The 22,592-nt window shown below is 43.7% G+C and overlaps 1 protein-coding gene across 1 annotated transcript; it reads right to left on the bottom strand.

The window, feature by feature from the left end:
• Positions 1-1,768: 1,768 nt before the first annotated feature.
• On the bottom strand, positions 1,769-20,218 carry LOC110523370 (divergent protein kinase domain 1B). The gene is made up of 7 exons (XM_021602005.3): positions 19,442-20,218; positions 16,071-16,205; positions 13,951-14,058; positions 13,678-13,854; positions 3,107-3,333; positions 2,729-2,870; positions 1,769-2,298 (listed from the first exon to the last, which is right to left on the bottom strand). Exons 1-7 carry the CDS (start codon positions 19,508-19,510, stop codon positions 1,855-1,857), a joined length of 1,302 nt encoding a protein of 433 aa, XP_021457680.2. The 5' UTR covers positions 19,511-20,218; the 3' UTR covers positions 1,769-1,854.
• Positions 20,219-22,592: the final 2,374 nt, after the last annotated feature.

Raw genomic sequence — 22,592 nt, 5'->3', positions numbered from 1 at the left:
AGAGTTGCGCAAAGTTGGTAGAATCTGATAGGCACTGTATTTGGGTAGATGGATGATCATGTTAACCTCTGGACTCTCTGATCATGTTAACCTCTGGACTGTGTACCCTTTATTTAACTAGGCAGTATTTGGATCCAATTTAAGAATCAAATTGCCTTATGGACCAGATTTTTGGTTTTATCATGATGCAATTTTCAAGCTAATTCAAATCTCAAGCTGATCTCACTGGTTGAAACATATTTTCTTATGAGCGTTTCCCTTCAGATGCCGAAACATGTCACTATTACAATGCAATCTACTGACACTGGAGACTACAAGTGCACCTGTAAAATGAATATATTGGTGCCATGGACAGATGGATGGAACTTGAGGCGAGAACATGGTTGGTTGGAATGTGAATTGCGAAATACTGTCGGGGCGAACTACACAATGGTAAAAGACAGCTTTTTTCCCCTTAAGTGATAATGCCAGAGAAGCCGGTGTTTGGAGTATTTATTGGCACGGGTGTTAGGCCCATGACTAGGGCCGGCAAACCGTGCCAATATCCTCCACACCGGCTTTGAGTGCATATTCACTTTTATCAACATATTAAAATATATTCAAATAATGATTAACATTTTGATTTGATGAATTTGTTCATACTATTTCATCGTTCCACAAGACAGTCCCGTGTTTCGGTTGCCAGAGACGCGCCCCAGTCGTTCAATTTTTTGTTCTGTGTCAGTCGTTCATTCTTAATGTTCCATTGCCATGCTGGCTGGCAACCTTCTTATCCCTTGCTTGCTAGCTAGCCAACTACGGCTAACTTAGTCATGTCAAACAGTGCAGCCTGAATAGCTGCATTTGTTTAAGCTGTTTTGTGACATTTGTTTGGATAATGTTTATTGTTTATTTGGATGCATCATAGCAATGAGCTAATGAGGTGCGATATCGCCAGACAGTGGATTGCGCAATCAGATGGAACAGTAAATAGTAATTTAGATGGTGGTACAGACACTGGCTGGAATGCGGTTTTACCCAATCAGCATTCAGGATTAGCCCAACCTGTTGTATAATTCATAAAATACTGAGACTTCAATTGTTTTAGTCTAGAAAAATTGCCATAGTTTGGAGTGCTGTATTTTTAAAAAATGTTTCATCTGAGTAATATAGATTGGTTATGATCTATCACAAAAGCTCAATTGATCCCTCCATATTTCCATCTCATTTGACCTTGTCTGATGGACCATTCACACACAGATAAAATAGTAGTTTGTCCACATACTGTTACATCACTCCCATATTTTCATGGCATTACACCTCTACATTGACGTTCCCTGATAGAAGTTATAGACTTAACTACTCTTTAAAGTAGAATACTGTACAGTTAATTATCATTACATAGGCAAGGCCCTGAGAATAGACCAGACAGTTTCCTCCTTCACAAAATAAAGAATCCTTCCATAAAAATAAACTGCCTTTACTTTTAAATCATAATCCATTTGATTTTCATTCATTTTCACTTTCAGCCAGTGATTTACTAGTCTGTTTTACTCAAGCTTTTGGCATGTTTGTAAAAAAGTAGGATAGGAGGGGAAGTACCTCTAGGGTAAATAATAGGGTAGAGTTTGGACCTGCCTCACTCCTATGGGTAGGTCCTGGTGTTTTTTTTTCCCTGGTTAAGGTCGGTCTAAGGAAAAATGAGTTGTAGTCATTAGGGCATACCGTAGAAAATTATGTGAACAGTTAATACATTTGCATTTCTTACTGGACAACTTCAGATTGTCCATTTGTTTCAATCCATTTTCCTTTATTTGGTGTCAAATGAATACGACCCCGGCCTACATATGGCTCCCAGCAGCTATTCTGTGGTCCTCAGGAGTACTGTGTGTTGGAGATGGTCTTCCACAGCAGGGTTTTGAGGTTGTTGAGGACCAGCGAGTGGTGCACCTCCATCTGGCTAGCCAGGCCGCTGAGCGTCACACAGGTACGGAGCTGCTTCTCCAGGTCTATGCGGAGGTCCTGGGGCGCCCCAGACACCAGATAGTCCTGTAGCATCACACACACCTTGGCTAGGTTGGGCTGGACCACCTCTGTGTTACATTGCTTCACCAGACGATCGCAGGTGGCAGTGCAGTCACGCCCGAAGGTGCAGTCAGCGTTGGTCTCGCAGCGACGTCCCCGCAGGAACCTGCGAACCGCCATCTCGGACGCCACGCTGCGCAGGTCTGCCATCTTGCAGTCATACCTGAAATTATACCCCACGTGGCGCAGGCTGGTGTCACACATCAGGAAGCTGCCGTAGGCCCCGTGGAACACCTGTTGTAATTGATGGGGTACAGATGTTTAGTGTATAGATCATTATAAATCAGACAACTACACTTTCTATTCCCAATGATTATAAATTGTCTGTCCTCTGTCTAAGCTTGATATGTTTTATGTATTCACAGAGCCGCAACCAGTGGCCAAAAGGTCATATTAGCATGGGCAGTACCATTGGGCTTCCACTATTTTAATGTAGCCAACCCAGGGGGAAACTTCCAATTTCATTGGCTGATCCCTCCTGGTGATCCTTTTGGAGTCATGTTCAACCAGGTCATCAGGAGGGATGAGCCAATCGTGAAGAAAATTGACTACTTTAAAATGGAGGTGGCCTCAATGGCACTGCCCATGCTGTCACAGATGCTATAATGGCACAGATACAAAGATGAGTCCTCTATCTCTATGGCTCCTCCTATCTTATCTTTACCTCCTCTATGAACTCCAGCAGGCCGATGGTGATGCGGGCCCTCCGGGGCCACGCCGGGGCCAGCCACTGGTTCAGGCTGGAGCTCAGGGCCTCTGGGACTAATGCCTGCAGGTAGCTGGGGACCTCCAACCTATAGAGGGAGCTGTAGATTTAATGTAATATTATTTCTGGGTAAAGAAAATAATACATACACCAACAAGATGTGCATTTAATCCCAGATAATATAATTTGAAACCAATGAATACCAAATCAAACCACACATCCAAGACACAAATGTTTGTAGTGGCATTTCTTGAAAATTACAAGGACAAAACCAATTAAAATCAGCCAGTACAGTCATTCTTTAATTAAAACACTTATTTCCAAAGTGGTCCTTACCTGTGGCCCACGCGCTCAGTCACGTACAGGTCCCCGCAGAAGCCCAGCAGTTTGGGGGTATGCTCCTTCTCCTGCAGGGCTACCATCAGAAGGAACTCGTTGATCTGGAGGAGAGCCCACACAGACTTGGCTTCCGCCAGGGACACCTTGCGGTCCTTGTTGACATCGGCCAGGGTGATGACACGACCCACCAAGGTGGTGAGAGAAGGTTGCTCTCCCAGGTTAGACTGCAGGGAGGACAGAGAGAAGACGAAGTGAGAAACTGATATGTACAGGAGACCATGATGTTCAAACCTTGCAATCGAATGTTACAGTTTTTGTCCACTAAGCAACGGCGTAAATTTTTATTACATTTTTTATTTATTTCACCTTTATTTAACCAGGTAGGCAAGTTGAGAACAAGTTCTCATTTACAATTGCGACCTGGCCAAGATAAAGCAAAGCAGTTCGACACATACAACGACACAGAGTTACACATGTAGTAAAACAAACATACAGTCAATAATACAGTATTAACAAGTCCATATACGATGTGAGCAAATGAGGTGAGATAAGGGAGGTAAAGGCAAAAAGGCCATGGTGGCAAAGTAAATACAATATAGCAAGTAAAACACTGGAATGGTAGATTTGCAATGGAAGAATGTGCACAGTAGAAATAAAAATAATGGGGTGCAAAGGAGCAAAATAAATAAATAAATTAAATACAGTTGGGAAAGAGGTAGTTGTTTGGGCTAAATTATAGGTGGGCTATGTACAGGTGCAGTAATCTGTGAGCTGCTCTGACAGTTGGTGCTTAAAGCTAGTGAGGGAGATAAGTGTTTCCAGTTTCAGAGATTTTTGTAGTTCGTTCCAGTCATTGGCAGCAGAGAACTGGAAGGAGAGGCGGCCAAAGAAAGAATTGGTTTTGGGGGTGACTAGAGAGATATACCTGCTGGAGCGTGTGCTACAGGTGGGAGATGCTATGGTGACCAGCGAGCTGAGATAAGGGGGGACTTTACCTAGCAGGGTCTTGTAGATGACATGGAGCCAGTGGGTTTGGCGACGAGTATGAAGCGAGGGCCAGGCAACGAGAGCGTACAGGTCGCAATGGTGGGTAGTATATGGGGCTTTGGTGACAAAACGGATTGCACTGTGATATACTGCATCCAATTTGTTGAGTAGGGTATTGGAGGCTATTTTGTAAATGATATCGCCAAAGTCGAGGATTGGTAGGATGGTCAGTTTTACAAGGGTATTTTTGGCAGCATGAGTGAAGGATGCTTTGTTGCGAAATAGGAAGCCAATTCTAGATTTAACTTTGGATTGGAGATGTTTGATATGGGTCTGGAAGGAGAGTTTACAGTCTAACCAGACACCTAAGTATTTGTAGTTGTCCACGTATTCTAAGTCAGAGCCGTCCAGAGTAGTGATGTTGGACAGGCGGGCAGGTGCAGGTAGCGATCGGTTGAAGAGCATGCATTTAGTTTTACTTGTATTTAAGAGCAATTGGAGGCCACAGAAGGAGAGTTGTATGGCATTGAAGCTTGCCTGGAGGGTTGTTAACACAGTGTCCAAAGAAGGGCCAGAAGTATACAGAATGGTGTCGTCTGCGTAGAGGTGGATCAGAGACTCACCAGCAGCAAGAGCGACCTCATTGATGTATACAGAGAAGTCGGTCCAAGAATTGAACCCTGTGGCACCCCCATAGAGACTGGCAGAGGTCCGGACAGCAGACCCTCCGATTTGACACACAGAACTCTATCAGAGAAGTAGTTGGTGAACCAGGCGAGGCAATCATTTGAGAAACCAAGGCTGTCGAGTCTGCCGATGAGGATGTGGTGATTGACAGAGTCGAAAGCCTTGGCCAAAAAAATATTAGGCCTAATCTATGGATTTCACATGACTGGAAATACAGATATGCATCTGTTGGTCACAGATCCGTTGGGATTTGGTATTAGGATCCCCATTAGCCATGGCAAAAGTATCAGCTACTCTTCCTGGGGTCCACATGAAACATGACATAATACAGAACATTATTCAGACCCCTTGACTTTTTTCACATTTTGTTACGTTACAGCCTTATTTGTGTTTATCTCATCAACCTACACAAAATACCCCACAATGACAAGGCAAAAACAGGTTTTTAGGAATTTTTGCAAATTTATATAAAAACAAAAACTGATATCACATTTACATAAGTATTCAGACCATTTACTCAGTATTTTGTTGAAGCACCTTTGGCAGCAATTATAGCCTCGAGTCTTCTTGGGTATGACGCTACAAACTTGGCACTCCTGTATTTGTGGAGTTTCTCCCATTCTTCTCTGCAGATCCTCTCAAGCTCTGTCAGGTTGGATGGGGATCGTCGCTGCACAGCTATTTTCAGATTTCTCCAGAGATATTTGATTGGGTTCAAGTCCGGGCTCTGACTGGGCCACTCAAGGGCATTCAGAGACTTGTCCCGAAGCCACTCCTGCATTGTGTTGGCTGTGTGCTTAGGGTCGTTGTCCTGTCCCCAGTCTGAGGCCTTGAGTACTCTAGAGAAGTTTTTCATCAAGGATCTCACTGTACTTTGTTCCGTTCATATTTCCCTCATCTCCCAGTCCCTGCCGCTGCAAAACATCCCCACAGCATGATACTGCCACCACCATGCTTCACCGTAGGGATGGTGCCAGGTTTCCTCCAGATGTGACGCTTGACATTCAGGCAAAATAATTCAGTCTTGATTTCATCAGACCAAATAATCTAGTTTCTCATGGTCTGAGAGTCTTTTAGGTGCATTTTGGCACTCTCAAAGCAGACTGTTGTGCTTTTTACTAAAGAGTGGCTTCCGTCTGGCCACTCTATCATAAAGGAACTCTTGGTGGAGTGCTGCAGAGGTGGTTGTCCATCTACACAGAGGAACTCTGTAGCTCTTTTAGAGTGACTATTGGGTTATTGGTGGTTCCAAACTTCTTTCATTTAAGAATGATGGAGGCCACTGTGTTCTTGGGGACCATCAATGCTGCAGGATTGTTTTAGTACCCTTCCCCAGATCTGTGCATCGACACAATCCTGTCTCATCTCTCTTTGGACAATTCCTTCAACCTCATGGCTTGTTTTTTTTTCTGACATGCACTGTCAACTGTGGGACCTGAAATAGACAGGTGTGTGCCTTTCCAAATCATGTCCAATCAATAGAATTTACCACAGGTGGACTCCAATCAACTTGTAGAAGCATCTCAAGGATGATCAATGGAAACAGGGTGTACCTGAGCTCAATTTTGAGTCTCATAGCAAAGGTTCTGAATACTATTGTAAATAAGCTATTTCTGTTTTTATTTTTAATACATTTGCAAAAATGTTTAAAAACCTGTTTTCGCTTTGTCATTATGGGGTAATTTGATCCATTTTAGAACAATGCTGTAACGCAACAAAATGTGGAAAAAGGGAAGGGATCTGAACTTTCTGAATGCACTGTACATTTAAAATGTCACACACAGCCTACATATCAGTACATACACACAATTTCTAGGTCTAATACATAGTACAGTGCAAATTACACTACAATACAAGATATATAAAAAACATTTATTTGCCACACATGACCACACAGCTGGGCAGTAGTCCAGGTGCAAAATAAAATAGGACCTGTCTGGTCGTCTGAGATGTCAAGAAGGCAGAGCAACAACCTATCATGGACAGACCTCTTCCCATTTTAGCAGCCATTGAGTGATTCTTTTTTGACCATGACAGCTTACCATCTAGGGTTACACCCAGCAGTTTTGTCTCCTTAATTTGCTCAATAGCCATATTATTCAACAATAGATCTAAAAAAGGTTTAGAGTTGCATACGTAATTTGCACTAAAAAATATGCTTTTAGTTTGAGATTTTTAGCACAGGCCTATTGCTAGTTACCCACTCTAAAACTGAAGCGTCTGAGTTATTTATTTTACTGTTGCAGCCGACATGTATATTGTTGAGTCATCAGTGTACATTGACACACAGGCTTTACTCAAGGTCAGTGAAAGGTCATTTGTAAAAACAATAATGGCCCAAGCCGGCTGCCATACGGTAGAGCCCCTATAAGCACACTGAAAGTCTGTTGTGAATTTGTTTTCTGTAAGCTATAAAAACAAAGAGAGTCGCACACTATATATATATATATACACACACACACACACACAGTTGAAGTCAGAAGTTTACATACACTTAGGATGGGGTCATTAAATTTGTATTTTCTTTTTTTTAAACCCCCTTTTCTCCTCAATTTCGTGGTATCCAATTGTTAGTAATTACTATCTGCTTCTTAACACAGCGCGCATCAAACCCGGAAGCCAGCCGCACCAATGTGTCGGAGGAAACACCGTGCACCTGGCGACCTGGTTAGCGTGCACTGCGCCTGGCACGCCACCGGAGTCGCTGGTGCGCGATGAGACAAGGATATCCCTACCGGCCAAACCCTCCCTAACCCGGACGACGCTAGGCCAATTGTGCCAAAGAACACCATCCCAACCGTGAAGCATGGGGGTGGCAGCATCATGTTGTGGGGGTGCTTTGCTGCAGGAGGGACTGGTGCACTTCACAAAATAGATGACATCATGAGGAAGAGAAATGATGTGGATATATTGAAGCAACATCTCAAGACATCAGTCAGGAAGTTAAAGCTTGGTCGCAAATGGGTCTTCCAAATGGACAATGACCCCAAGAATACTTCCAAAGTTGTGGCAAAATGGCTTAAGGACAACAAAGTCAAGGTATTGGAGTGGCCATCACAAAGCCCTTACCTCAATCGTATAGAAAATGTGTTGGCAGAACTGAAAAAGCATGTGCGAGCAAAGAGGCCTACAAACCTGACTCAGTTACACCAGCTCTGTCAGGAGGAATGAGGCCTACAAACCTGACTCAGTTACACCTGCTCTGTCAGGAGGAATGGGCCAAAATTCACCCAACTTATTGTGGGAAGCTTGTGGAAGGCTACCTGAAACGTTTGACCAAAGTTAAACAATTTAAAGGCAATGCTACCAAATACTAATTGAGTGTATGTAAACTTCTGACCCACTGGGAATGTGATGAAATATATCATTCTCTCAACTATTATTCTGACATTTCACATTCTTAAAATAAAGTGGTGATCCTAACTGACCTAAGACAGGGAATTGTTACTAGGATTAAATGTTAGGAATTGTGAAAACTGAGTTTAAATGTATTTGGCTAAGGTGTATGTAAACTTCCCACTTCAACTGTATATGGATTGTGTGACACTTTGTTTTTATAGCTTCCAGTTTATTCACCGTTAGTCAGCACCTCTACACTAAATCATCTTCTCTGGGTGTGTGCCAGTTCATGATTTTTAATTTGTTTTCTGTAAAATAAACGTATTTGATAAAACACAATCTTCCCCAAAGTTTGCTAAGCACTTGTAACAGGCTGATTGGTCGGCTGTTTGAGCCAGTAAAGGATGCTCTGCTATTCTTGGGTAGTGGAATGACCTTTTCATCCCTCCATGTTTCAGGGCGTATATGCCTTCTTCCAGGCTTAAATTGAAGATGTGGCAAACAGGAGTCACAATGTACTCTGCTACCAACCTCAGCAATTTACCTTGGTGTAACTCAAAACTACAGTGCTTGTCTTTCACTATTTTGTCCACTATTGTCAAGTAATTATTTAATCAGTGTTCATAAATATAATTGGAATGTATCTGTCTGACACCCAGAGGTTGTAAAGTTCTGGTCTTAAATAAAACAGACAGAATTCCCAGCTCACAATTGATCAGATCCCAATTTCTTTGCGAGAACTCTCACAAATACATTTCTTCTTATACCATCCTAAACTATGAACATACATACATACATACATACATACATACATACATACATACATACATACATACATACATACATACATACATACATACATACATACATACACGCACACACACCAACATGGATTTTCTCATGAGTCTAACCACAGTTTATAACCCCTCAGCTGACCGTTCCAGGCTCCCCCAGACACTAGAACTCTGGAGGAGCTCTCCCTGTCCTCTCTTATCTCCACATACATTCCTTTCTTCCTAGGTCCATGCCATATAACCCCTTCCTAATTAACAAACATAATTTAATACTACAAGAAAGACAGGGTAGAATTCTTGCCAGCTATAGTGCAGTATACCTTATTTAGTCATTATTGATAAAAATCCCATAACGATTATGCATGAATATGGAGGCTCAGTATTAAATACTTGTTGTTTGCATGTCATACCTACGTTTGCTAATCTTGAAAACAAAAAAGTTATTCAAGTGGTTGGGAAAATCAAAGGATTTTGTTATGAACAAGCCATCTGCCTCAATGAAGGATAGAGCCGAGTTTGCGTTTTTGACAAAAATGTATTCACCTTTGTTCCATAGTATAGTTTCTTATTTTTGTTTAGTTACGTGATTTCTCAATTTACTGTATGTTTACCAGTCTGCTTTGTTGTCAGACTTTTCCCTCTGCCTCATCCCTCTCAGCCATAGTTTTTCAATTCCTCATCTATCCATGGGGATTTCGCAGTTCTAACAGTCAGTTTCGTGATGGGCGCATGCCTATCAGTAACCAGAAGAAGCATTTTCATAAATGCAGCATCCGAATGTTCCTCATTAGACAAATCAGACCAACAAATATTTTTCACATCTTCGACATAGGAATTATTGTTCATTACAATTTTAGGTCCAGTCTTTGGAATATGTTTTTTCTAGATATGGCTGCATGATCAAAAATATATGAACACCTGCTTGTCGAACATCTAATTCCAAAATCATGGGCATTAATATAGAGTTTGTCCTCCATTTGCTCCACTCTTCTGTGAAGGCTTTCCACTAGATGTTGGAACATTGCTAGGGGGGCTTGCTTCCATACAGCCACATGAACATTAGTGAGGTCGGGCACTGATGTTGGGCGATTAGGCCTGGCTCGCAGTCGGCGTTCCAATTCATCCCAAAGATGTTCGATGGGGTTGAGGTCAGGGCTCTGTGCAGGATAGTCAAGTTCTTCCACACCAATCTTGACAAACTATTTCTGTATGGGCCTCACTTTGTGCACGAGTGCATTGTCATGCTGAAACAGGAAAGGGCCTTCCCCAAACTGTTGCCACAAAGTTGGAAGCACAGAATCATCTAGAATGCCATTGTATGGTGTTGTTTTAAGATTTCCCTTCACTGGAACTAAGAGGCCTAGCCCGAACCATGAAAAACCATGAAAAACAGCCCCAGACCATTATTTCTCCTCCACCAAACTTTACAGTTGGCACTATGTATTGGGCAGGTAGCGTTATCCTGGCATCCACCAAACCCAGATTTGTCCGTCGGATTGCCAGATGGTGAAGCGTGATTCATCACTCCAGAGAACGCGTTTCCACTGCTCACCTTGCTTTTCTGGTTGGCTGGCAAGTTTCACCATCCAATTATTTCAGCTCTACAGGAGTGCAAATTTCACCATGGCACGGACTAGCCTAGGCAGCCGATATGATAGGAACATAGGAGTTATTAGAATGTGGCAAATATTAGTCAATTTTTGCATGCTGGCTTTTGCAGGCTATCTGAGACATGAAACAGATAGGTGGGATGGCATACAAATGCCAGCAATGTATTAACGTGCAATTTGCCTGAATGGATAATGGTAACACTTCAACCACTATATTTTTATTAGACACTGGGTTTTTCTGAAAAACTGTTTAGGTGTGAATTCATTACATCCAGCTGTTTTTAAATCGACTCAAGATAGTTAAATGGAAACGCAACCTAACAGGCAATTGTCACATCTATTTTCTATTCAAATGTTCTACATGTTGACAAAAAAAAATCACTGGACAAGTTAATGGAAACATAGCTATTGTCTGTAGGAGCAAACTATTTTCATGAATGGGGTGGTGTACCTAATAAACTGGCCACTGAGTGTATATAATGCTATTTAAAGAAAAAAAATAGACAACCAAAAACAGTTCACTTTTCAGTTCAGTTAGTCGTACACACCATAATAAAAACGAGACTGTGAGGAATGATTGAAATGTGCTAGATTTCTTCCATGATATTATTCCCTTCCCCACTCTCAGCCCATCTCTATACGGCTGAGAGTGGAGCCATTGTACTGACAATGACGTGTAGGGTTATATTTGGCACGGGGCTTCAGCCCCTAACCTCTCTCTGCCTCTCCCTCCCTCTCTCCCTCCCTCCCCCTACCGCCTCGTTCCATCACACAATCTATTCTCTATCTCCCTCCTCTCTGATTGAGGGGTTGAGTTCATTTGCATTTTGAATGTGCATGCCTGTAACACAGCCTGTACCAGAAAACACCAGTTCCCTATAGATGGGTTAGTTGACAACGTCACGAAAACGATGTGCGCTTCCATGGGGCAGATGTCATCCTGTTGTTGTGATTTTGGATGGCCAGGTTGCTAGCAAGAATGGCAAGAAACATGCTCCGTTCAAAAAATGCAGAACTAAGAACAGATGGTTCACTCCAGACCTGACTGCCCTCGACCAGCACAAAAACATCCTGTGGCGGACTGCAATAGCATCGAATAGTCCCCGCGATATGCAACTGTTCAGGGAAGTCAGGAACCAATACACACAGTCAGTCAGGAAAGCCAAGGCCAGCTTCTTCAGGCAGAAATTTGCACTTTGTCACTGACCATCTCGAATCCCACCGTACCTTCTCCGCTGTGCAATCTGGTTTCGAGCCGGTCACGGGTGCACCTCAGCCACGCTCAAGGTACTAAACGATATCATAACCGCCATCGATAAAAGACAGTACTGTGCAGCCGTCTTCATCGACCTGGCAAAGGCTTTCGACTCTGTCAATCACCATATTCTTATCGGCAGACTCAGTAGCCTCGGTTTTTCTAATGACTGCCTTGCCTGGTTCACCAATTACTTTGCAGACAAGAGTTCAGTGTGTCAAATCGGAGGGCATGTTGTCCGGTCCTCTGGCAGTCTCTATGGGGGTGCCACAGGGTTCAATTCTCGGGCCGACTCTTTTCTCTTTATATATCAATGATGTTGCTCTTGCTGCGGGCGATTCCCTGATCCACCTCTACGCAAACGACACCATTCTGTATACTACCGGCCCTTCCTTGGACACTGTGCTATCTAACCTCCAAACGAGCTTCAACGCCATACAACACTCCTTCCGTGGCCTCCAACTGCTCTTAAACGCTAGTAAAACCAAATGCATGCTTTTCACCGTTCGCTGCCTGCGAACGCCCGACTAGCATCACCACCCTGGATGGTTCCTACCTAGAATATGTGGACATCTATAAGTACCTAGGTGTCTGGCTAGACTGTAAACTCTCCTTCCAGACTCATATCAAACATATCCAATCTAAAATCAAATCTAGAGTCGGCTTTCTATTCCGCAACAAAGCCTCCTTTAATCACGCCGCCAAACTTACCCTAGTAAAACTGACTATCCTACCGATCCTCGACTTCGGCGATGTCATCTACAAAATAGCTTCCAATACTCTACTCAGCAAACTGGATGCAGTTTATCACAGTGCCATCCGTTTTGTTACTAAAGCACCTTATACCACCCACCACTGCGACCTGTATGCTCTAGTCGGCTGGCCCTCGCTACATATTCGCCGCCAGACCCACTGTCTTCAGGTCATCTACAAGTCCATGCTAGGTAAAGCTCCGCCTTATCTCAGTTCACTGGTCACGATGGCAACACCCACCCGTAGCACGCGCTCCAGCAGGTGTATCTCACTGATCATCCCTAAAGCCAACACCTCATTTGGCCGCCTTTTGTTCCAGTTCTCTGCTGCCTGTGACTGGAACGAATTGCAAAAATCGCTGAAGTTGGAGACTTTTATCTCCCTCACCAACTTCAAACATCTGCTATCTGAGCAGCTAACCGATCGCTGCAGCTGTACATAGTCTATCGGTAAATAGCCCACCCAATTTACCTACCTCATCCCCATACTGTTTATATTTCTTTACTTTTCGGCTCATTTGCACACCTGTACATGACCATCTGATCATTTATCACTCCAGTGTTAATCTGCAAAATTGTAATTATTCGCCTACCTCCTCATGCCTTTTGCACACAATGTATATAGACTCTCATTTTTTTCTACTGTGTTATTGACTTGTTAAATTGTTTACTCCATGTGTAACTCTGGGTTGTCTGTTCACACTGCTATGCTTTATCTTGGCCAGGTCGCAGTTGTAAATGAGAACTTGTTCTCAACTAGCCTACCTGGTTAAATAAAGGTGAAATAAAAAAAATAGAAAAATTAAAAAATGTGGGGAATCGTAAGTGGCTCATTTCAGCTTGTTATTGATACTATGTTTTGACTGATTTCAAGTCAATGCTAATATGGTTCAAATTCACTAGCTAGTTAACCAACAATTAACGATTTAATTGAAAGACAAGTGCTCATTGTACAAATGTATTTAAGTTTTCAATAAACATCGTAGACTAAATATAGCTTCTATCTTAGCCAACCCTGTCTGTTTTTCCCCATAGTTACACACACCTCAGTTTTGTTGCTAAACAACCAACATGTCTATTGTGGAAAGCTCTTCTATCTAATCTAACTGTGAGGATGGACAGGAAGTAAAATGGGCAAACAGACCTTGAGAAAGCTGTGCAACATCTCTCTGAACTCATCCATGGAGGTCCCGCGGGTGGGCTTGTCAAACAGGGTAATTTCCTGTCTCAGTACAGAGTCGGGAGCCACATCCCCCTTCAGAGGCTCTTCTAGACCACACTTTATCACCACAGGCCTGTCCTTCCACAGACCACTGTACACCTAGAACCACAGGTAAATATACTCATTACATAGAGACAGAGTAGATAGAGTGTGTGTGCATGGGTATTACCTGATGTGTGTGTATGTGTTACCTACTTGGTGTGTGGAAGAGGTGGACATGCATCGCTGCAGGGTCAGGCTCCTCTCCTCACACAGGGCCTTGCAGGACGACCCTGAGATAATGCCTCTCCTGTAGTGGTCACACTGAGACAGACAGACAGGAAACAGGAAAATACGTCATCACATTATCAACAGGAAGAGGATCCAAGGATCCTACAATATAGCAGGTTAGGAGAACTTACTTAGCAGGTTAGGTGAATTAGGTAAAGGTTAGGAAACAGGTGAGCTAAAAAAAAATACAGCTTTTGTCAAATTGTCAAATGTGAATAATTGTATCTCTCCCTCATATGTACTATGGCCTAAATCCCAGGTGGAGATACCCACCTACACGCAAACCATCGTTTTTTTTTATACTGTAGATAACAATGGTGAGAATTTTCCAGTTTCCGCACAGATGTCAACTTATTTTCACCCCCTGTGAGATGGCTTATGTGTTCATACACATGTATCGGTTATATTTGGTCCACCCTGAGCTTGGCACCATTGTTGGCAATGTGTAGCGATATACCCCAACCCCCAAAAAATATCTGGAAAAGACTGTTCGCATAAGCAGAAAGGAGAAGTAAAGTCAGTGCATAAATTAGCATGTGTGGGTGTGAGATTATCTTGTTTAGGAAACATCCAGGCAAAACATCCAGGCAGCACGCCAGCCTGTAGCTAAATCCACTGCTCCAGTCGCTAGTGCCACAGTAAGATGAGTTCCACCCAAACAGTTTCACTCTTGCAAAGCAAAATTGACAAATAAAGACTATAGGCTGTGACCTCCTTCTCCACAGTATAACAGTTGCTATGGTAATATGACTTCATTTTGGCCACTTTGGTTGCGAGCCAACCAATTAAAGGCCCAGTCGTCCTTAATGTCACACTAATGTGCAAATTAGCCTAGCGGGACACACAAAACAATGACAACACTCTTCTCTCACTCCTTCCTTCTCTCTTTTACACTCTCCATCCCGCTATCTCCTCTCTCCATGTTCCCCCTTTCCAGACACTGTTTTCCCTGTTTGTATGTCCTGAGACAGACAGCCTGCCTCTCCCTCTCACAGCATAAGGAAGAGTAGGGCACGATAGTACTGCCTTATTCATCACAGTAACACTATACATAGATAAAGACACCAAAACAGGACCACCTCAGGCTGGCCATTCATCTTTACCCTTCCCCTCTCTCTCTTGATCCTTTACTTCTGAATATGTGTGTGCTGACTGCTGAGCAACAAACACTCCCACTTCAGAGTATACATGTAATATTTCACAGGGATCTCGCACTTCCTGCTTAAATTCAACCTGAAATGTAAAATATGTGACGAGGGAAATGACTGTGCTGACGTTGTTGATCTGGGAATGATTGGTTACTTCTCACCACTGTTTTTCACAGGGAACAATGCTTAAGGAAACTAGAGTAGAGTCACTTCTCCTGTGGCCTATCATTAAATGGCACCCTATTCCCTATTTAGTGCACACATTTTGGACAGAGCCTGAGTAAATAAGATGACATTTTGGATGCAGGCTCTCTGTTACATCACTGATTTCTCATCCAGTGTTACTCTTATCAGGTATTCTGTGAATTACTTTTTCCTGGTCCAAATTTGCTACTCTATAACAGTGGGGCAAAAAAGTATTTAGTCAGCCACCAATTGTGCAAGTTCTCCCACTTAAAAAGATGAGAGAGGCCTGTAATTTTCATCATAGGTACACTTCAACTATGACAGACAAAATGAGAAAGATAAATCCAGAAAATCACATTGTAGGATTTTTAATGAATTTCTTTGCAAATTATGGTGGAAAATAAGTTACAGGCCTCTCTCATCTTTTTAAGTGGGAGAACTTGCACAATTGGTGGCTGACTAAATACTTTTTTGCCCCACTGTATAGGAGGAACCATCCTGCACTCAGCAGTCACTGACACTAAATACAGATTACCCTTTGTCTCATTCACTTTTTCCATCTGTCCATTTCCAGACCTTAGTGTTCCATCTTCCACCCACAGCTTGCCCTTCCAGTCCCTTTATATTTTCTTCCAATCCATGACTCCCACGCTCTCTCTTTCTCCTTCCTTCGTAGGAGGTGTCAGGGTGTTCACGCTGTTTCATACTTACAATGACCATGTGGCAGACGTGTCCTCGGCAGAGCTCTGAGTAGGAGGCGTACTGCATGTAGAGGACCCAACTGGCTACCAGGATCCCCAGCCAGGCCAGCAGCAGGTACTTCACCTTTAACGCCGGGAGACGACTCTACACAGGAGAGGAGAAGATTACACATTGACCAAAGTCCACAGTCCTACAGATATGTGTCTTCTGCTTTATCCCAAACAAGACACACATATTGAGGAAGAGAGGGGTTTTAGGCCAGAAAGACACTGAGAAATCTAAGCAATCATTATAATATGGTCTTGTGGAAGACATTTTTATCCAAGGCGACATACAGAACTATCAGCATGGCCATTGCGGGGAAGAAAATGCACAACCCTGATTTGGCCAGCAGCATGCTCTAACTCAATGACCCATTGGAACCTGTATTTATTTAAGGACAGACGCTGGGAGATGAGAAGCAAGTACAGGGAGTCAACATTTAATAAATATCTGACATGAAACAGGACAGCGTCTGAACAGGGGAAACAACAACAATAATGCTGACACGGAGATCAAACCGAGGAAAAGACAGATATAGGGGGGAAAAAAATCAACAAAGTAATGGAGTCCAGGTGAGTCCAAAGAAGCGCAGATGCCTGGCGTCCTCGAGCGCCAGGCAGGATGAGCGGGAGCTGGTGTGAGTACCCCACCCCCTCTAGGGGTGCTACCCGGCGTCCCACCTGGGTGAGCCTGATGGGCCGGCCAAGACATGGGAGCCGGCTTGGGCATGGAAGCCTGACGAGCTGGCTGAGGCGTGGGAGCCTGACGATCCCGCTGAGGCGTGAAAGCCTGACGAGCCGGCTGAGGCGTGGGAGCCTAACGAGTCGGCTGAGGCGTGGGCCTGACGAGTCAGCTGAGGTAAGAGCCTGCCGAGCCAACCGAGGCAAGAAAACCTCTCGAGCCAACAATGGTGACAGGTGTGTGTAATGATGGGCAGACTGGCACCCTCGAGCGCCAGGGAGGGGGAGCAGGAGCATGTGTGGCAATTTACTGTTGGCTGTAGTGCCATATCAGAGAGGGGCATCTACAAAGTTACATTTTAAACAGATGCCCTCTTGTTGAACTCTCTAATGTGCAAAGACATTTGAGTCTTGCCATTCCTGGCACCTTTCTTTTACTCCTCAAACGTTCATTGAGTATAAGGTTTGGTTGTCACAAAATGACAACCTGGTCTCAGAGCATTTTGTATTATGCTGTACGCAAACCTGAGAAACTCCATTTAGTATGTTATGTTATGTTTCGTATGGCATGTATTAATTTGTGGATGTCCATCCCCCATTTCATATGATATATTCTGAATTACAATTTGTATTGTATGTTACGAATTTGAAAAACGTACAATATTTTAAGAATTTGAAAAATGTACAATATGTCACAAATTTGCAAAATGTAAGATATGTTACGAATTCTAGCTAGGTGGCTAACGTTACCTAGGGGTTAGGGTTAAGTTTAGGAGTTAGAGTAAAGGGTTAAGGTTAGGGGAAGATAAAAGGGTTAAGTTTAGGGGAACGGTTAGCAAACATGCTAAGTAGTTGCAAAGTAGCTCAAAAGTAGTAAGTAGTTGAAAATGTGCTAAAATGCTAAAATTGTTCTTGATAATATTTGAACTCACAACCCTTGGGTTGCTAAACATTCACGTTATAGGCCTACCCAGTCACACCAACCATCCTTTGTTTTTGTCTTAAGTAACCATCTGTTTTATGTAACCATACCAAACATAATATATCATCCTAAATGGAGTGTCCAGGATTTATACTGAACAAAAATCTAAACGTAACATGCAACAATTTTACTGAGATGCAGTTCATATAAAGAAATCAGTCAATTTAAATGAATTCATTATGCCCAGATATGCATCTGTAGTTCACAGATAGCTTAAAAAAACAATAAGGGAATGGATCAGAAAACCAGTCAGTATCTGGTGTGATCGATCATCATTTGCCTCATGCAGCGCGACACACCTCCTTCGCATAGAGTTGATCAGTCTGTTGATTCTGGCCTTTGGAATGTTGTTCCACTCCTCTTCAATGGCTGTGCAAAGTTGCTGGATATTGGCGGGAAATAGAACACGCTGTCATACATGTCGATCCAGAGCATGCCAAACCTGCTCAATGGGTGACATGTCTTGTGAGTATGCAGACCATGGAAGAACTGGGACATTTTCAGCTTCCAGGAAGAGTGTACATACACATCCTTGCAACATGGGGCCGTGCATTATTATACTGAAACATGAGGTGAGGGCAGCCGATGAATGGCAAGACAATGGGCCTCAGGATATTGTCATGGTATCTCTGTGCATTCAAATTGCCGTCAATAAAAATGCAATTGTGTTCAATGTCTGTAGCTTATGCCTACCTATACCATAACCCCACCGCCACCATGCGGAACTCTGTACACCACATTGACGTCAGCAAACTGCTAACCCACACAACGCCATACACATGGTCTGCGGTTGTGAGGCCGGTTGAACATACTGCCAAATTTTCTAAAATGACGCTGAAGGCGGCCTATGGTATAGAAATGAACATTCAATTCTCTGGCAACAGCTCTGGTCGACATTCCTGCAGTCAGCATGCCCATTGCACGCTACCTCAAAACTTGAGACATATGTGGCATTGTGTTGTGTGACAAAACTGCACATTTTCCCCAGCACAAGGTGTAACGATCATGCTGTTTAATGAGCTTCTTGATATGCCACACCTGTCAGGTGGATGGATGCTCTAGGCGAATGAGAAATGCTCACTAACAGGGATGTAAGCACATTTGTGCACAAAAGTTGAGAAAAATAAGCTTTTTGTGCATATGAAACATTTCTGGAATCTTTAATTTCAGTTTATGAAACATGGGACCAACACTTTACATGTTGCGTTTATATTTTTGTTCAGTGTACGTACAGAATAATATGCAATGCTCTGAGACCAGGTTGCAAATGAATATGAATAATCACTTTTAATACATAAGTGCGTGCAGAACCCATACTCTGGGGGTAGTAAATTGTCTCGACTTGCCAAGCCATTATTTACAGTTTCAGGGCCTTCACTGCAGCCAAAACTGAAAGGCTTGTGTATACAAGAAATGAATACCACGGATGTATATCACTCAAATCTTTCCAACATTGATATTCAATAGCACCCGTGTCCATAAGGAAAATAGCCTGGTGTCAACTTTGTGCAGACAAAATCAAATCAATACAATGGTATATTGTGTTATTACCTAATTAGAAGTCTATGGTTTAGCAATTTACTGACAAATAGAGAGAGCTAGAATACTCTTATTTGTAACGATCTGATGGCATATAGGGCACAAAAACGCAGCCAAATCTCAGCTAGTGGTCCCACCTGCAGCCCCTTCGACATAGGGCAAAACAGCACCAGGTGCACGAGCCTCCGTAAACCTCTGGGCATCATAAGCGATTCCGTTAGTAGAACGCGCTCGGGCTGGAACGGCAAATCACTGAACCGTATTCCCGTCGAGACACATCCATGGGACCAGCATCTCCAGTCTGAGCATACTAAACTGACGTCACCTGTTCACCCCTATGGCATTCAGTTTTGTGCGCATTTATCGTTCGAGATTTGCATGTGGAGCAAAGATCCTTTATGAAAATAAAAGACAAAATCTAAACAGTCCAGAGCCACAGTGAGTCAGGTCAGCGAGAAAGTGGGCATCGTTTCATAATCCAATTTCATACACAAACAACGCCATTCGGTTTGCAGAAATTCATAGCCTTCCTAAGCTTTCAGACGTCATTGGGGAAAAATACAAAGTGGAGCTATGTTCCCTTCACAACATGCAGACTGACATTCTGAGCACATGTTTTCAGCTGCCTAGGCGCCATCGGTTAGGATATTAATGTTGACTGAAAAATCCTGTCCGACTCCTCCGTTTCAAAAAAAACATTATTCAATACGCTACTAGTCTACCCCTTCTGACTCTACGAACGAACTCTCATAACAGCAAGAGCCAATATTGGCCTGACCTGAAAATGTGGTCGGAGCCACTAAATGGATGGTGTGACGCAATCGCGGAGCATCCGGAGGAGGCACGCAGAGGCCAAATTGAGCTCTGTACCACATCGCCGTACGCCCCTCAAACGTTGTAACAATAGGGAGGGCTCCGTATAGCTCCGCATTGACATGATTGGTTGAGGGTAGGTGAGGGCGGGAGGTCCTGTATAAACACAAACTCACTTCCTTGACAACTTCCTTCACAACAGCGCTGCTCGGCCCTGACCTGACCTCTGCAGAGGCCATATCGCCGTAAATGCTTCACGGCAGAATGCAGCCTCCAGATTGACCGTGTAGCGCCTTTAACAGCCAGCTTTGCAGTGACTCATGAGACTGCTATTTTAAAAGGGCAAATTGCAGGTCTCAAGCCACCAGTATTCTGCCAGCAGGACATATGATGACGTCACGTTCGTATGGTAATAAGGAAACCTTTAAAATAAAAGCCCCTATTTCAAAACATTGCAATGTGGATAACTCATTCAAAAGATATTGCATTTTTATCAATGGCCACTTGTTTTGTGCCAACAAGAAAAGGCAATTAAGAGAAAAAAATAAAAAATATATATGTGTTTAGAAACTCAAATCAAATCAAATTTTATTTGTCACATACACATGGTTAGCAGATGTTAATGCGAGTGTAGCGAAATGCTTGTGCTTCTAGTTCCGACAATGCAGTAATAACAAGTAATCTAACTAACAATTCCAAAACTACTGTCTTGTACACAGTGTAAGGGGATAAAGAATATGTACATAAGGATATATGAATGAGTGATGGTACAGAGCAGCATAGGCAAGATACAGTAGATGGTATCGGGTACAGTATGTACAAATGAGATGAGTATGTAAACAAAGTGGCATAGTATAGTATAAAGTGGCTAGTGATACATGTATTACATAAGGATACCGTCGATGATATAGAGTACAGTATATACGTATGCATATGAGATGAATAATGTAGGGTAAGTAACATTTATATAAGGTAGCATTGTTTAAAGTGGCTAGTGATATATTTACATCATTTCCCATCAATTCCCATTATTAAAGTGGCTGGAGTTGAGTCAGTGTCAGTGTGTTGGCAGCAGCCACTCAGTGTTAGTGGTGGCTGTTTAACAGTCTGATGGCCTTGAGATAGAAGCTGTTTTTCAGTCTCTCGGTCCCAGCTTTGATGCACCTGTACTGACCTCGCCTTCTGGATGATAGCGGGGTGAACAGGCAGTGGCTCGGGTGGTTGATGTCCTTGATGATCTTTATGGCCTTCCTGTGACATCGGGTGGTGTAGGTGTCCTGGAGGGCAGGTAGTTTGCCCCCGGTGATGCGTTGTGCAGACCTCACTACCCTCTGGAGAGCCTTACGGTTGAGGGCGGTGCAGTTGCCATACCAGGCGGTGATACAGCCCGCCAGGATGCTCTCGATTGTGCATCTGTAGAAGTTTGTGAGTGCTTTTGGTGACAAGCCGAATTTCTTCAGCCTCCTGAGGTTGAAGAGGCGCTGCTGCGCCTTCTTCACGATGCTGTCTGTGTGAGTGGACCAATTCAGTTTGTCTGTGATGTGTATGCCGAGGAACTTAAAACTTGCTACCCTCTCCACTACTGTTCCATCGATGTGGATAGGGGGGTGTTCCCTCTGCTGTTTCCTGAAGTCCACAATCATCTCCTTAGTTTTGTTGACGTTGAGTGTGAGGTTGTTTTCCTGACACCACACTCCGAGGGCCCTCACCTCCTCCCTGTAGGCCGTCTCATCGTTGTTGGTAATCAAGCCTACCACTGTTGTGTCGTCCGCAAACTTGATGATTGAGTTGGAGGCGTGCGTGGCCACGCAGTCGTGGGTGAACAGGGAGTACAGGAGAGGGCTCAGAACGCAACCTTGTGGGGCCCCAGTGTTGAGGATCAGCGGGGAGGAGATGTTGTTGCCTACCCTCACCACCTGGGGGCGGCCCGTCAGGAAGTCCAGTACCCAGTTGCACAGGGCGGGGTCGAGACCCAGGGTCTCGAGCTTGATGACGAGCTTGGAGGGTACTATGGTGTTGAATGCCGAGCTGTAGTCGATGAACAGCATTCTCACATAGGTATTCCTCTTGTCCAGAGTTAGGGCAGTGTGCAGTGTGGTTGAGATTGCATCGTCTGTGGACCTATTTGGGCGGTAAGCAAATTGGAGTGGGTCTAGGGTGTCAGGTAGGGTGGAGGTGATATGGTCCTTGACTAGTCTCTCAAAGCACTTCATGATGACGGATGTGAGTGCTACGGGGCGGTAGTCGTTTAGCTCAGTTACCTTAGCTTTCTTGGGAACAGGAACAATGGTGGCCCTCTTGAAGCATGTGGGAACAGCAGACTGGTATAGGGATTGATTGAATATGTCCGTAAACACACCGGCCAGCTGGTCTGCGCATGCTCTGAGGGCGCGGCTGGGGATGCCATCTGGGCCTGCAGCCTTGCGAGGGTTAACACGTTTAAATGTCTTACTCACCTCGGCTGCAGTGAAGGAG

Source organism: Oncorhynchus mykiss, chromosome 5, assembly GCF_057628025.1.
Source record: "Oncorhynchus mykiss isolate SJ-2025 chromosome 5, ASM5762802v1, whole genome shotgun sequence".
In the NCBI taxonomy this organism is placed as follows: Eukaryota; Metazoa; Chordata; class Actinopteri; order Salmoniformes; family Salmonidae; genus Oncorhynchus; species Oncorhynchus mykiss.
Note: the sequence above shows the minus strand (reverse complement) of the source record. Positions and strands in the feature narration are given on the sequence as shown.